The sequence below is a fragment of the Apaloderma vittatum genome, unplaced genomic scaffold (genome assembly GCF_000703405.1).
Source record: "Apaloderma vittatum isolate BGI_N311 unplaced genomic scaffold, ASM70340v1 scaffold6603, whole genome shotgun sequence".
NCBI classification, from domain to species: domain Eukaryota; kingdom Metazoa; phylum Chordata; class Aves; order Trogoniformes; family Trogonidae; genus Apaloderma; species Apaloderma vittatum.
The window spans coordinates 38,997-56,586 of record NW_009707412.1 but is presented as its reverse complement, the minus strand read 5'-3'; the positions used below and the strand labels follow the sequence as shown (position 1 = coordinate 56,586).

Here is a 17,590-nt window from a genome sequence, read left to right as displayed (position 1 = left end):
AGCTCAAGGTGCCTGTGTCAGGGTTGGTGTGCTGAGACAGACTGTGAGAGGCTGCCCACGCAGATACAGCTCTTTCCTTTGATCCCTGCAGTTTGAGCTGTTGATGTTTCCTGTCATGTGCATGGATGGAGACTGTCGCCTCTCCTGGGGCAGCTGGAGAAGGAGAGTCATCATTTCAGCTATAGCTCTGTCAGAGAGGCCAGAACTGTGCTCTCCTTTTATCTTCCAAGCTCACCAAACCCAATACACTGTTAAACTGAATGTGTTTGCTTTCCTCCTGCACAGATCATGTTTTGCACTTTGAACACTCATAAAGCTGATATGGACAAGCTCTTAGGTGCACAAATTGGACTTGAAGATTTCATATTTGCCCATGTAAAAGGACAACGAAAAGAAGTGGAAGTTCTTAAAACAGATGATGTGCTTGGGCTTACCATTACAGACAATGGGACTGGCTGTGCATTTATAAAGGTAAATTTAATTACCAGTGAAGTACTTTGTTCTATATAAGCTTCCTTTAGAACTATAAAATCTTTTATCATCCTGTCTATGGTAAGTAAAAAATAAAGTTGCTTTTCTTTAGGTACGTCGTTCAGAATTAGTTCAGCTATTTCTGTACTGCATGTCATTCAAAATCAGTTAATTTGTTCATTGCTTCTGTGATGTGTATCAGCTTTACAATGTGACTATTGTTTTCTGACCTACCCTGAGGTGGTAGGTGTTAGATACTGCTTGTGTCTGCCCCCTTCTTTTTTTAAGTGATTTTCTGATGTCATTGATTAGGTGCTTATAGAATTTCTGTCACTCGTGATAATGAGATCATATTCTTTCAGTCTTTATGACTGTTCACAGAATAGAAGCCATGGTGCTGTATAAGAACAGATGCAACTGTAGTGTTTTCTCAGCTTTCCAGTATCTTGCCTTAGATAATAACACCCTAACACCTTATTGGGAACTTTAATCACTTTTGCGGCCTTTCTTAGGTGCTTTGCTCTGATTTACTCCAATTATCTGTTATTAGTGAGGTGTTGGCAATTATCTTCAGTTACTGCTGTCCCAATCGCTGTTCTCATGGCTACTGTAAACAGAACTGCTTGTATGGAGAAGTTGTATTGCCTATTTATTCCTTAGCCACCATGGATATGAAACAAGATGTGGTTTAGAAATAGATTTGCTTGTCTTTGTTGCGGAAGAATGTGGCTGAGATTACACTTTAGAAAGTCAAAATGCAGTGGAAGTTTCAGTAAGCATTTTGGCATAATTATAGCCTTATTTTTGTGTTTACAGACACAGAACTCTGAATTTCTAGTAGGAGCATCCATGCAGCCTGTAACGCTCAGTCATACTGCTGCTTGTGTGGCATTTTAGCAGAAGGCATTGAAAGCAGCGCTGCGGTGCTCAGAGTTCACGTGTGCGGCACTGCAGAGTGTCACTCTCTCTGCGCTTGGCTGGTAATACGGAGGGAGAGAACAGCCATCGTACAGACCCCTCCATAATAGGAGCAGACTGGAAAAGCCTCCCCACGTTAGCAAGACAAGCTGTAATTTCCAGCAAATGACATAAAACTTGTCTCGACATTATCCTTGTACTGGTGTAGTTGTAAGCAGTATTAAGAAGATGGTGCAGTCTTCGTGAGAATGCATTGGTTTAAAGGAGTTTCTGGGAGCTTATTTTGTTACTCTTGCATATGTAGCTACTAGATCTTTTTAAAACAGCACAGGAAATACATATGCAAAAGTAAAAGCCACATCTTTTTTTATACTTGGTTGCCTAGGTAAATGACTAAGCAGCAACTGTCTCTACTTCAAAGTTTGATAGAAGTATTTTTGTTTATATATTTGTTTTACTTGAAGAATTGTTACTATGTTTCATTAATAACAATTAATATGAAATTTACCTATCTGTGAGTTGTCGAAAGCTGTTACGGGCTGTAGTAAATTTATCGTGCTTTGAATAACAGGACAGTTTCTCCATTTGATGTATAACTCAGCCAATATTTTAAAGCTGACACTCTGAACTGAAAGTTCCTTTCCTATGAAATCTAATATTGTTTTGCCTTACTAAGAACAAAACTTGTGACATTCTCCTTTTGAAAAATTTGTTTTCTGGGTATGTGACCAGATGGAAAGATGGATTGTAGAATCAAATTAGCCACTTCATAACAGTAGAACTTGAAGCATGACTGACTGTTGTATAAAGAGAAATTATAAAATGGGATGGGGCAATTAATTTTAGGCATTGCACAGGAGATATAGATCCTAGCTTCTAACCACATCGTTGAGCTCTTGAAATACAGGCATATCAATTGCCTCTTAATTACCGTGGCTGTCTCTGGTCAGTTAACTTGGAGTGATGATAAAAACTAAGTCATTTAGTAAAAATGTTTGCTATGACATGTAACATAGCCAGTGAATATGACTTAAGCAGTTTTGGCGTTAGGATCTAAGTGACGAATGAAAACTAACTGAACTTGACTGAAACATTAACTGAAGTCTGGTGGATGTGCTCTGGAATCCTGCGACCTGGTAGCAGAAATGCGTTTGGGACGTGGTTTCTGGTGGGTGCGCAACACCCTGCTCCTCGTTCTCTGGGAGGCTTCTTTTTGGTTAAAGAAAAAAATGCTAGAAAGAGTTAAACTCAGGCTGATGCTAAAAACTGTTGCAGTGTATTATAGGACACTGAGCACTATCACACTTCCCACTGACTCTCTCGGATGGAGGCAGATCCGTGGGCTCAGACATGCGCACGTGGGTTAGGAGTAGGTTTCTGAGGTAGTTACGCAGCTGGGCTGGGTGGTGTGGTAGGGGGTGGTAATATGTTTATCTCCCTTGTCTCACTGCGATCTCGCTCAAAGTTAGCCCGAACATCAGTCTTTATTGGAAAGTATGTTATTCAGGAAGGTATTAGAATGAAATTCTTGTTTCTACAAAATATAAGATATTCTGCCATGTCATAGCTTTTCTATTAAATAGCCATAGCTGATAAACAAATATGAGCACATAGCAAAAATAAACAGAATCGCTGTAAACATAAGTGTGTTTTAGTTGACTTGACAAACTATGGAGCTTTTTTTTGGAGCTTTTTTTTCTCACTTTTTAAATTTCACTTCACAAAAGCTATAAATACTAACTTCTGTTACATTTTGTGACCTTCAGACCATTTGTATTTCTACTCTATGAGATGACATTTAAGAGAATTTTTTGTTGTTATTTCACAGGAAATACTTTAATATGCATCTCTATAGTTTGATGAGGAAAGAAGTAGAAGTTTTATCACTATAAATGGGTCTTACTAAGACTAACTCCTTATAGTGTGGCATCTTTTAGTATACCACACACTTTTTTAATGTCCCTGGACTATCCTTGGAAGGAGAAGGGTTCTGTTCCTATACTTGCCAAGCTATTAAATAAAAATAAAACCCCCAAACTCAATTAAACATTCACATTGCTGACACGTTTGGGTTCAGTGTTAAAGCACAAAAATATTACCTTAATCAAAAGCCTTAATATCTGAAGTATGATTGCATTCTTTTTTTCCCTGTTGATTTTATGTTCAATGCTTATTAAAATATTTTATGTGAAAAATAATACTTTCCAAAATATTTTTAACGAAAATCTTACAGACCAAATCCACTGCTGGTGCAATAAGCTCAACTGTATTGATGATGTTAACTGACATTCTTGAAACTCGGTGGTGTCACCTCTTTACCTTTTAAAGAAATGTTTCTAATTTTGGTTTGTGTGGTTTTTGTTTTGTTTTGTTTTGTTTTTAAAACAATAGCGAATCAAAGAAGGTAGCCTAATGGACCAAACCAAAACGATCTGTGTGGGTGATCACATAGAGACTATAAATGGGAAAGATGTGTCAAACTGTCGGCATTATGAAGTTGCCAAAATGCTAAAAGATCTGGAGAAAGGTCAGATGTTTAAACTGGTGTTGATAGAGCCTATGAAAGCATTTGGTGAGTGCCCTGATTGTCTGCCTTGTTCACTGGATGTTGGAATCCCACTGTTGCGTTGCATTGCATTATAAGTTTGTTTTCAGGTTGCAGCCAGGTGTCCAGCCAAGGTAATACAACTACTACAAGAAAGTACATTGGTTATTTACTTTGAAGTGGGAAGTTTTTGAATGGATTTTCTTCCATCTTTCTTTATCCAGCAGTGAGGCTGCCTCAGCCTGACTCTCAGTTTCTGGGTTCCTTTGCCACTACATGATGATGGTGCTAAACAAGCACAGGAATTGTTTCACTGATAAAGCACGAGTTACTGCACTGATGTGCTGATCCTTGAACCTCCTCTTTTCCTCTACTGATATATAATCCCTGTTTATCTGCATGTCAGATTTTTCTGTTTCTGTACCATTTACCGTGGATTGTGCTGTCTAATGCGGAAGGAGGCTGCAGAAAGCACTGTCTGGGATTCCCTCCTTTGCTGTGTGCCTGCTCGCCCCCTCCCCAACTTTTTTGTGGCTCTCTAGTCACACAGCAGGTATACTCGGAATTGGTAGCAAGCAGTATGGCAAAGCTCTGCCTCTACCTACCACCCACATGTTATGCAAAAGTGATACTTCTGTAGGCAGAATGCATCTCTACTGCTGATCCAAACGTACATTACTTTTATCAATATGGTAGATAAGTGAAAAAAAAATTTGTATTCTCTCTCAAACTATGTAGCATGTTTCTGTAATAAAACCTTTAATGTGCTGCTAAATTGTGTGTATGAGTCCTTCTGCACACCTGCACTAGCAGCAAGTTCAGAATCACCACCTTCACCGCCGCAGCCCAAGTTTGAAATGTTTATTTTTCGAATCTTTTTTTACCTGTTCCTGGTTTGCAACTGTTGTCATACACCAGTCTTGACACTTGGTGTCAGAATAGCAGCAGAAATGGAAAATGGAAGCAATGTGGAGCTTTATCCTTTTGGTGCTTCTGTGAAGAATGAGAGTTATGAGTTAATCTGTAATGGGTTTGGATATAAGTTGATACTCCTGTTAAGTAAATATGTATATTTTGTATTATGATAAAGTAATATTACATATGTATAGTATTGCAATTAGTAATAGAGGAATACATTTTTAATATGGCTCTGTAATTTGTATTCAGTGCTGAGTGTGTTATGTAGTCTGTTTTTAAAGACCAGGGCAAATTGAGATTTGATTACTTCAGCTGTTATTTAGTAGTAATTACTTTAGTCAGGTGATTAAGATACCTTCTAGTCTACTGTGACATAGAGAAGGGAACCTGCCAATTCCATGGTAATACCTTTTAGATGACATTGAATTAAGAGGCAATCAAAGCTTTTTGGACAGATTTTTGGAAGATGTACATTATTTTTTTACCCTACAGAAATTAATTTACAAGTTGTCATGCCCAGTAAGTTAGAATATCCTGCCTCTAGCCATAGTTACAGTTAGGCTTTAAGCATAAATTTATTCAAGACAGTGTTCATGCTGCAGCCTGCTGAGAATAGCCCCAGAGGAGATGACAAACAGGATCCACATCTTGCTGGACAAGTAGGTGCTGAATTTCTGTTAGTTTCAACACAAGTTTGTGAGGATATAGAAATGTGGCACAAGCCTCTGTGTGAAATTAGTGACTTTATTTTTCTTTCACTCAGCAACATGTGAAATAAGTATAGTTTAGGAGTTGTATATCTTTCTACCATGTGCTCACAGGCTGCCTCAGGTACCTGAGTGCAAGGCTTGTAGCACAGAATTAAAGTCTTGTCTGAATAAGATTGGTCCTTACCAGTCACAATGGCCCTCTACGAACTGGTGAGAAATTATAGAAAGTGTTTATATGAAGTTGAGTGCAATAGGCCTGCACAGGTCTACTGGTCAATGGAAGCCCTAGCTTCAGCGCAGTCAAGCAGACAGCGAAGTCTGAAGACAAGAAATTGTTGGCAAACCTATACTTAGAGTGCAGTTAATTTATAATTAGGTTTTTACATTTGTGTGTGTCTTGATTAGACTAAAAAGTGAAGATAATGTAGTAGCCAAGGTAGATACATCATATTCTCATGTACGACATACTTAGTTTTGGTTTATATTCTTTTATTCTGTTGTTTGGTTTGTCTTTAGAAAAGCTGGAACCAAGGTCCAAAGGTGGACCTCTGCCAGAGGCTAAAATCTCCAAAGGAAGAGAAACACTTCGGCTGAGGACCAAAGGCCCTGCTACTGTGGAGGAAATGGTATGTTTATCTTGGGGCCCTTCTGTAGCTTAATCATCTAGTACCTGATTTATTCTTCCTCGAGGTTGAGGAGGTAATGTAGGAAGGGGAAATCTGGATGTTACAAAGCTTGTGGGACTTAAGATGACTGTCTTCTGCAGGGAGAAGTGCTTATATAAAGTTGAAGACTACCAGGATGGGGCTGAGGAATCTGGAAACAGCCTATATTTAGATGTCATGGATTACGTATATGAACTTAAAGTAAATTAGACCAAGGAGTGTTGAGAAGAGGGAAGGGAGTGGGAGTAAAAGGCATTGTTGTTAGAAGAGGTTAATAACATACGTTCACAGGAATATGTGTAAAACCAAGATTAAGATAGCGAAGAAGAAATGTTATTTGTTTCGGGTTCCTCTAAAACTGATGAGGATTTGATGAAGATCTATATTGTCAGGAGATGTAGGGCCCCTGTTTATTTTGAATGAGAGCTGTGTGGCTTGATCTTTTGAGCAAGGCTCAAGTTTGTGAGAAAAGAGTTGAATAACATATTTTACTTGTATGTTTTGTAAGCTGAGAGGGCTGGATGAGAGTAAGTATAATCAGTGACAAATTTCTGGTTATTTTGAAAACTGCATGGATATAATCATACTTCTTTTTCTCCCTTTATTTCAACAAAGCCAACTGAAGTTGAAGAAAAAGCAATTAAAAAAGTGGATGAGCTTCTTGAAACATACATGGGGATAAGAGATATTGAATTAGGTGAGTTTTTAATAGGTGCGTTACTACAAGATTAAATAATTTCTCATTCTCTCTAGTCTAAAATTTTTTGATTAGTCACTGGGTGTAAGCAAAGCAAAATTTGTCCAGCATGCAGTCTTAAAAACTTGTCTGTATGGAAATGTCTGTCTGATATAAGAAAGAATCTTTCACTACAGGCCTTATGATGTACTTTATTCCTCCTTTATTCTTCCTGCAATCTGTATATCATTGCATGAATTATTTAGTTCTTTGCCATTAACTGTCATCGCTGTATTCTTTCTGGCATGTGTTTTCTAGTGGAGCTTGTGTATACCACATTTTAGGATTGTTAAGGATAAGCATATCTATTTGGTTTTTTGCTCTTTTGCCCCTTGGCTTAGGCACATCAAAGCTAATAAGTAAAATTTGAATCTGAGATCTTCATCAGTGAAAGGGCAACTATTTAACAAGGGAATTGACAGAGTAATTGAACAAATTTATCAAATTCTCTAAAGCCTGTGTTCTGAAGGACATGGGAAATTTTCCAGACTATTTACTAGCTATCACAATCATCAATTTCTAATGAAAGAGACTATTCAAGCCGTGTCATAAGTTCCTTAAAACTGTGCCAAACTTGTCCTTGCAGCTGTTACTTCTCTCTGTTAATTTGACAACAACTAAATAGGAGTTTCTGTTTTTACGGGAAGAAGGTGGAGTCTAGTCGAGTGCCACTGTGGCTGGTGTAGACTTCAAGGTCTTTTGGAACTGCTAATACAGAGATGAAGAGGAAGGTATTTATTGTTACGGTAATATCTAATAAAATCAGCCAATGTTTAGGAAAGGGAAAGCTGAGTGGGAAGTGATCTTGAAAAGAAATCTTCTATGAGAGAGAAGTGGAGAAGGCAAAGCAGGAGAGAAAATAGGTCTGGCATGAAGGGAAAGGCAGAGCAGAAGGGTTGGACAGGCAGCAGTTAGCACAGAGGAATGAGAACAGCAGGCGATTATCTGAATAGCCCAAAGTCCTTTGTTGGCTGCTCCTACTGGCAAGCATCTGACTGGCAGCTTCCACTAGTTTTGTCACCGGAAAAATTGTAGGTAAAGTATTGTTCATCCTACAGCCTAAGGTAGGGGTGGGCTTCCTGGCACAGAAGAGAGATCGGAGCTGCGTAAAACTTGTGAATTCTGTTTTCTAAGTAATATCTAAACTTTACGATTGCCAGAAAATGAACAATTCTCAAAATTCTGTTCCTAGCAACTGTACTATATGATGCCCCTGCCATGTAATGTGCTCCCAGGAGCCCTGAGCAGTGCTGACCCTCTGTTTAGTGCAGGGAGGATCCCGTAGGGAGGTCCTGTTGCTCTCTTGTAGCCTCCACCACTTGGTCCATATCTGGCTCAGGCTTCAAAGCTCCGCATCTCATGCCAGCCACCCCTCTGGGAGGAGCTTTTTTTGTCCTGCAGCTCTTGCAGTCCCGGCTCAAGTTGGGCTTCCGGAGACTTCTGTCCTTGCAGGTTGCCTCCAAGGTCCTCGGGCTTTTGGCCCTTCATGAATAATCACCTATAGGTGCTCTGGTTGTGGTGCCCATAGCTCAAAACCCTGAGATCATAGGCTAAAGCGTGTTTTTTTGGGTTGTTGAGGTGTGCTATGCTCTGATCTGGGACAGGGAAGCAAATTCTAATGAGAACTAGTGTTTTTGACTTTGTGCTGTAATGGGATGGCTCTTGGAGAGTACACTGAAGAGTTCAGCTTTCAGCACATATGGCTGAGCTGATTGCCATGCACCTGGTCGAGTTTTCCCATGAATTCCTTGATTGTTTTTTTTCCAGAACATCTAATGTCCTTCATCTTTCGATATGTAGTTTGGAAAGTTTCAAAGAATGCCACAGAAAGAAGAAGTCTTTGTCCTTGGAGATACTCTCTTCTTCCCAACTGGTTTGCATTTTGCCCTTCACCTCTTCCTTCTCTTCCTCCCAAAAAGGCAGTGAAACAGAGGAACTGTCAGGCATCAAAGACTACAGGATTCACATAGCTTTAGTTTGCACCTTTGAAGCCATTACCTAAAGTTCAGATCTTAGAGTCAAGGGCCAACAATGATGACAAAAAAAAAGTTTTTATCATTTTTAAACAATTAAACAGCTCTAGGACTCTTTAGGAAAGGAGAGCTCATCACCTGTCACAAATCTGTTCAATTAACACATGTCAGTTTTTCATATACTGGATGTGATCAGTCACCCATGAAAATGAAATATGAGGAAAGGATTCATTCAGAGAATGCCAATCACCGCTTAGCTAGAAATTTCACTCATTACTCAAGCCAGATTAGTTGAAAATGCAAGTCATCACAATGCGACAGGCGACAAGTGATTAAGATCTCAATCATTGCTCACTCCCATGCAGTTCTGTTTGTCAGAAGCTTTGGATGTCAGTTAATTTTGCTCTTTCATCTCCATTAAAATGACACTTCCATGGTGTGATTGAATTCTAAAACGGTGCCTCAGTTTTAAGCCAGAATTTGGAAAGAAAGGAAAGAAAAAATGATGTAAAATTACAGACAGAATTAGAGACGAGATAAAGCCCTGAATTTTTGCATAGTTAAGTATCTTGACAGTTTCGAGAGTGGCTGACTACATGTACACACAAATCCCTAAGCTGGAACGAAGTGCTTGGAAATCATTTAACAGAAATGCAGATGCTTAGTGAGGGCACAGGTTTATATTTTCAGAGATTTAAATGCTGTTGAGATTTACATACCTGCTTTTTGAATGCACTTTTTTCTTTTACTCTCTTTACTCTATTTTCCTGAAAACTGGGCTTAATCTGTGGAAGGGACATTTGGCTCTGGAAACATATTCCTCAGCCATTTTGTGGGCACATTAGAAATTGGGCCAAGGCTTGACTCCAGCCTTCTTTAGGGAATAAATGCGCCACAGAGAGATATTATAGGTTATTTTAAATCCTGTCAGTGCTTTCTGGTAGAGGAACACGAACAGTCGATTAATGGGAGGGACTCAGGAAACCGTTAGTCAAAAATACTGGTGGCATTTATTTTTTAAATCTGTGATGATTGAGTCATTATGAACTGTATTTGATCCCAAAGATTCTGGGTGGGAAGAAGCCAACTCCAGAATGCTACTGATGGAAAAAGCGCTTCCTGTCCAGCTTTTCTCTTTCAGCATCTTTTGGCTACCTCTTCATCCACTGATATTTGGCCTTACTTTGTTCTATCTTTATGCTTTTTGATGATTATTTCCTTTTTGTTGTTCCCTATAATATTTTCAGACATCCACATATCTTTGCATATTCTCTGTCTCTTTTTAGAAGAATCTCAAACTTATTTCTCTACTCTTGACTTTATTTTTCAAACTTACCTGCTAGTCAAAGTGTCTTGTCACCCAGGCTTCTTCCCTTGGCTCACTAATCCAACCCAGCAATATTGGTTAGATGATTTTTATCTTGAAATGCTTTGACTAGAGTGATATTCTCCCTCAATCTGCTGGTTTCTGCTCTTTCTGTCAGCAGACTTCCTATCCTAAAGGATCTTATTGTACACTCTGGTATATATTGTTTATGACTTCTTTTACTCTGAGAGAATAATAGGAGTTTTGCGAGAAAGAGAAAGGTACCAAGTATAGTTAAACAAAACTTCTGCACTTCAAGAAAAATTAGTACTTAATAAAAAGAAACAAGAAGAAAGGATATTTCTAATGCTTCCTCGAGTGCCAGATCTCGCAACATGGAAATAAAACCAAGTAATGTTAAACAGTGAAAACTACAGTGATACGCTTCATTTCCTGTCATGTTGTAAGGAAGCTGAATGTGGATTTTGGCTCTTTTAAAGTGTCGGGCTAGAATTATAATATTTTTAAATTTTGATGCAGGCAAAATAACATTACAGCTAAATAAATATTGAAGTTTCTGTTAAGACTTCTGAAAAAGTTTTTTTTGGAAGTTACAGGGCAGGATATAGGTAGAAAATCTATATGGGGTAGAGAACAGAGGCAGAGGCAGATTGTGGCTTTCGTGGCTTGTATCGCATTTGTCTATCAAAAGTGAAAATAAGGATTTTTGCAAAAGATCTTTGAAGTTATTTTCAAGGGACTAGGTTTAAAAAGTCAGCATACTTGTTCATATTCTGGGAAGCCTGATCCTGAGCTTTTTGGTTAGTTGAGAAGATTTCTAATTCCTTTCATCACTTTTAAGTTTGCTGAACTTTCCACGTTTTACGTTAAAAGTTCTCAGGTATGAGTATTGCCCGAAGTGAAAGTTCCAACTCCTTTCATCACTGTTAAGTTCGCTGAACTTTTCTCATTTTATGTGAAAATTTCTCAGGTGTGAACATTGCCTGAAGTGAGATTTTTAAAAAAAATAGAAATCTGAGAACAATTGGAGTGTGTAAAAGATTTTCTGCTGGGGTAGAATTCCCGTAGTCACTTATTGTGCAGCTGTTACGAGAAGCAGTGGGGGATAGGGAGGGGAGGGGAGGCAACTTGGCCCAGAGCTGTCACCCTCTGAGAACCAGTGCAGCATTCTTCAAGTTGGCTATTACCAGCTAGATGCCTTGGCAGCCTGTAGTTTTTCGTTTGCCTTGGGAATTACGCATTGCAAATGTCATTGTGTAACCATACGTGCAGCCGCGGCGCTGCCCCGGGGATGATGCCAGCCCGTACCAGAGGGAGCCGGGGGAGAGAGAAGACGGGTCTGCTTTAGTGTTTCTGTGTGTGTGAAAGGAGTGAAGCGGGGTTCAGCTTCGCACCTTCGTATCGACTGGTGGTACAACTGGCGTGGGAAACTCGGGAGGATGGTTTCGTGCTGCGGTAGGATCTGCCGTTGGGTTTTGCAGCTCTGCTGACAGTAGAGGTCAGCACCAAGCTGTGGAAAACTGCACCCCGGCAGCGACCATCCTGCGTGTTTCATTACATCAGGTGGGACTGGGAAGGGGAAAATGCGTTTTAATAGATCTAGACATTAAATGTACCCTGGTAGTACTGATTGCAGTTGCTCAATACAGATGAAAGCACTTTTATTTGAGGCCACTGCTTTTCCACGGTGGTGCCATTCTGTCTCCTGCTTGACTGGCATTGACAGGACAAATAGTCGTCTTCTTGTCAGGAACAAGAATCCCCGCTTTAATGCCAATTTCCTAATAAGACTCCTCTGAGTTGGTGTCCAAGGAACCTCACAGAGGACACAGAAGGAATCGTTGCGACAGGGATGGGATTTCTCCTGGCAAGGAAAGAGGCTCTCCTTGAGAACCTCTGGTGATGCCCCGGAAGCTGGTTGCACTTGAACTGTCCCAATCACATCAGTTTGTTTGTCAAGATTTACGTAAATTTTCCTTGGACTGCTTTGTGTAGTTTGGCACTGTGATGCTGTTTGGAGCCTCACGTCTGAATGCAGTTAAAACCAAACCATCGAATTTTTTTTAAATGACCGTTGCTGATGTTGGACAGTGTTGGAATATGGCTCACGTTTGCTCACAGCTTGTTAGGAGTTTGCATAACAGCAAGCACTGTTTGCCTGCAGTTCATAACTGTTAATAAACTTGAGCTGAGCTTCAGGTCAACAAAATATTAAATACATTTTAAAATGTTCAGAGCATGCAAAGTTTCATAGATGTTTATCAGAGGTATTTTTCCATGTCAGTACAACACAGTGCATGTAGAAAAGTTCATGTATGAGTAGAAGTTCTTTATTGTGGGAATGGTGAGGCACTGGAACAGGTTGCTCAGAGAAATTGTGGATGCCTCCTCTCTAGAAGTGTTCAAGGCCAGCTTGAATGGGGCTTTGAGCATCCTGGTCTAGTGACAGGTGTCCCATGGCAGGGAGCTTGGAACTAGATGATCTCTAAGGTCCCTTCGAACTCAAACCATTCTGTGATCCTGTGCTCAAACTGAAGTTGATGATTCACTGGCATGGCTCTTGTTAATGCAGAGTTGTGCTTAACCTTGTTTTTAGACCCATGCTTCATGTGCCTTCAGTAATGAATGCAGAATATAATTTAATTAAATTAAAATGGAGGTTCGATGAATTAAAAATTCGACCTCTGCCAGACAACAGAAGAATACATAACAAGCGCTCCAGGGAAGCTCTGCTGTTTATCAGAGCAAAACGTAGCTGGTGTGGGGGAATTTAAGTACATAATTCCTACTGAATCCTAAATTCAGGAGGTAGTTTTTACATCTCCCTAGGCTGACCTCATCTGGTTTTGAAAATAGGCATTCAAAAACTATCTTGGCCTTATATATTAGCTGTCAATTTCATGATAATTATATTATTTTGTTTTGTTGCTCTTTAGCTGCAACAATGGTGGAAGCTGGAAGAGACAAGAAAAACCCAGATGAATTTGCAGTGGCATTGGATGAAACTCTCGGAGACTTTGCATTTCCAGATGAGTTTGTCTTTGACGTTTGGGGAGCAATAGGTGATGCTAAGCAAGGACGGCTGGAATGAGAACTATGCAGTTTATCAATCCTTATTTGAAAATACAATATGATTTTTTCAAATGCATACATCAGAATTTTAATACTTCTATTGATATTAATCCAGGGTGCTCTGTATAAGTATTCTCATCTGAGACTTTCTTTTGCAAATGATGGTTTCTAGTAGAAATATGAAGATAAACCCAAAGTTCTGACAACTGCACATCTAAACCAATTAATTTACATGTAGAAATCACTCCAAGGAGTACAGACATTTTATGAAAATTTGGGGGTTTTTATTGTACATACACTTTGACATCAATATTCTCAAGTGTTAGACATATGCAAAAAAGCCTTTGGATTATTTATCTCTTCTTTAGAAAGACATTTAAAACTTGTTGAAATGCTGCTTAGCTGCGTGCTGTGCTTACCTGGTCTCCTGTTCTCCTGTATCCACGTACACAAAGAGCTGTGGAAAACCTAAAGCCTTGGGTTTCTTATGGTTTGGCCTTGACATAGACTTCTCAGTAGACAGAGCTGGGAAGAAACTATTCTGTTTCTGAAGACCCTGAGTGCAGGAAAAAAAAAAGAAATTATTCTGAAACATGAGAACTAAGATCTTTGCATGAAAAAGACTTACTTTCATTAGAGTCATAATACACTGGGTATTACCGAGATGAGTAACTATAGGAGAAATGTTAAACTAGAAAGCTACTGCTTTATTCAGATGCCATATTATTGCTATAGGAATTGTATAGGAAGAAATGTTAATTTTGATTGCTATTCATATAAGTGACTAATATTTGTGATCTAGCATTAGGGAATATCATGTGTGACTAGGTGCTTGATTAGATTTTGTATATGCTAGATGATTTGCTGCGACACCATGGAGTTCCCTTGTCTTTTTTTTCAACATGGCAATATTTAAGATGTTTGAACCTGGAAAATATTATTGTCAAGTTACAAACAATTGCAGTTTGCATAAAATGCATGCCTAAACCCTGAAAAATACATTAAACTAATTTTGGATGTTAGGATTTGCAGTTGTATTGTACATATTTTTTTTTTTTTAACTGATACTATTTTACTAATAAATCTCAGATTATTAAAAACAAACTGTGTCTTTTAACACATTGATTCATAGAATCATAGAATGTGTTGGACTGGAAGGGACCTTTAAAGATCGTGTAGTCCAACCCCCCTGCAGTGAGCAGGGCCATCTCTAACCAGATCAGGTTGCTCAGAGCCTCATCAAGCCTGACCTTGAATGTCTCCAGGGACGGAGCCTCCACCACCTCTCTGGGCAACCTGTGCCAGTGTTTTACCACCCTCATGGTAAAGAACTTCTACCTAATGTCTAATCTAAATTTACCCTACTCTAGTTTAAAACCATTGCCTCTCATCCTGTCGCTACACGTCCTTGTGAACGGTCCCTCCCCAGCTTTCCTGTGGCCCCTCTTCAGGCACATCTACTCTGCCTGTGTTTGTCCTCCTGCTCACTCTGTATTTAATGAAGAGAAATGCCATAAGTTTTGGTTTTACTCACAGCTGATTCTTTTATCAGTTTTAATCAAGACGTGTTCATTCATTTGTTTAGAAAAAGCTGCTTTCAAGTGATTATTGTAGTGAAATAACATGTTATGTGAGTATCTTTGAAAATGAAATTGGACAAGAATGTGGGGCTTGACTTGGAAAGATGTCATAGCTTTTTAGTATTTTTATATTTGCATAAGTATGTAAAATAATAGGCACTACAAAAGGTTTTTCTAAACCATTACATAGTTACTTTTCTTCTGAGGAAAATGTCTCACTGTCTTGCAGAGATCTCTTTAAAATAAAGACTATGCCAATGATTTTACACCTTTTTGGGTTTTTTTTGTTCCAAAAGCATGACAGGTTGAAGTGTCATTGAGTGAACAGGTCCTCATCCTCTATGCTGTGTTATTTTAGAAGTCTTCTAAACTCCACTTCAGCTTTTTGCATGTTACATAGATTTTTTTTTTCTGGTTATGAAATATTGTCTAAAGTCATATAGATTCTGTTCAGTGGTATTTCAGTAGAGATAATCTCCAGTTTTATAAATGCTGTTGTGAATATTTTGCTCTTGTATCTCTGATTTAAGGACAAGCTCTATTCCTTATTATGAGATGAGTAGTACAGAGCGGTATGGAGGTCATACATTTTAGTGTATTTAAGAAATTCAAAGGTGTGAGAAAAATCTCATAATTGTACTAGTGCCTCATATCACCTCATATCTATTTGTAACTTCAAACAGGGCTGATTATTATGAATTTCTATATATAGAAATACACATAGAGATACAGGAATTTAGGCTATTTTCAAGTCACGACAAGCAAAATGCATACTTTTAGAAGAAAATTTGAATTATAGTCAAACTTGAAAATAAAATTAAAGAAACTTTATGAGAAGTTGGTTAAATTTTATACATCTCGTTGCTCAGTTGGGGCCATGAGGATGTATTATCTTGAGAAAGGAGTGTAATTTGGGACAGAAAGCACAAGGTGGGCTGTGTTTCTCTGATTTTAATCCCTGTAGGTCTGAGCCCACAATCATCGGTTGCAGTTGAGCACATTCGCTTGTACAGGGCTGCATTAACTAATGTATTTCTGGTAATGAAGAGTTAAAGTATTGTGAGCCATATAGTTTATTTTTTTAACTTCTTTTAAGTTAAAAAGGAAAAATGAAATGTCAAGAATTCCCTGTTGGTTTTAAGTTGTTTTATGTAAAATTCAAATGTCAAATTTTGTGCAAGTGTATATGTACAGTGATGTTAGTAACCAGCATAACACTAATTATGAAATCAATTAAACTTAAAAATTCCTTCTTAAACAGAAAAAGCAAAAAGTACTATGAAAGAGCTGCATTATAAAATAATATATGAAATCTTACCTATAGCAGATGACCTCTCACGTGTTTTGGCTGTACATTTGGTTTTGGGAAACTAATGTTGGTCAATCAGTTTGTCTTCAGAGGATAATTTTTCTGAAGGCACCGAAAAAATAGCAAGATAAAAATAATCTCTGAAGCTCTAATTCTGTACAGAGCTGTCTCATGTCATACTAGCCTGTCTTTGTGGAGTTTATTTTAGAACTGAGATTTAAATAGTGATTGCAATTTTACTAGCATTTACTGCATTATAGTACATCGTTATATCTTAATAATTTTTCTGCCTTCTCATTTATGCATGCATGATTTTCGGCACATAAGGTATAATGGTACCACTACTCATTTTAGTAGATTTTTCAGCTATAAATGAATAAAATTGTCACATGAAAATCACACTACCTTATAAAATATGATAAATACTTCTTGCTGTTTGTGATGATTTGTGTAGTAAATTAATGTTATTTTACTAATGAAGTGCAGCCTGCAGTTCCGTTTCAAACCTAGTCAGTAATGACACTAAAGCCTTTGCCTGCTCTGCAAGATGAAAATGTTACTAAACATCCCTACAAAAATGGCCCAAATTCATTTCAAGGGCTACTGCTAGTTAATAGAAGTGCTGGTTGCAGTCAGGTTGTTTGTGTTGCAGGTGGAGGTGAATGTTCGTGAATAGTTTTCGCAAAATCTGAGGTGGAACGAGACAAGTCAGTAACAGCCTGAATGCTTTTCTAAAAGCAGCTCGTTCCTTACTCTTCTGATTTGCTGCACGGCTTGCAGGGAGCTGGCAGATACAAGTGTTTGTGCCTTTACTTCCAGACGTACTGCTCTACTCAAGGTGATGGAACGTACCCCACTGTTTCTCTGTGTAAGCAGGAGTTAGTTGCAACAAGGGAATTCAGTGAAATCTGGTGTTCACAAAGTTCTGAGCTCGTAATCTTAAGAAGATGATGAGCAATGAATATTTCACACTTCTAAAGGAAGTAATTTTGCAAATTACAGATGTATCTTTTTGTGACATCTTTGGTATGCCAGATGTTGCTTGAGTTAGATTTGATTTTATGCAACCTTATTCATAATACAGTTGTTACTCGAATAACTATTAATATAATCAGTGTATTTTGGAAAAATCTGTTATTCAGATTTGCAGCTTGATTTGAATAATGCATATATTCTTATTTCTGTATATTACTTTCTTCACAATTTGTCTGGATTTTTTTTTTGAGATAAATGTTGTTCCTTGTATTTGAGAGTCAAATATTAAGATTGAAGTTAAGCTAATTTATAATATTGTGTTAAGAAAAAAAGCTATTGGGCAGGATGTAGAGCAAGGTATAAAGTTTTAAAAGTACCATCTGTGAATAAA

At 38.3% G+C, this 17,590-nt stretch overlaps 1 protein-coding gene across 1 annotated transcript; it reads left to right on the top strand.

Annotated features, from left to right (window-relative positions):
* The first annotated feature begins 278 nt into the window (after positions 1-278).
* On the top strand, positions 279-13,447 carry LOC104271498 (PDZ domain-containing protein GIPC2-like). The gene is made up of 5 exons (XM_009866182.1): positions 279-471; positions 3,781-3,961; positions 6,079-6,188; positions 6,843-6,924; positions 13,200-13,447. The coding sequence occupies exons 1-5, from the start codon at positions 289-291 to the stop codon at positions 13,352-13,354; spliced, it is 711 nt and encodes a 236-aa protein (XP_009864484.1). The 5' UTR covers positions 279-288; the 3' UTR covers positions 13,355-13,447.
* The last annotated feature ends 4,143 nt before the right edge of the window (positions 13,448-17,590 follow it).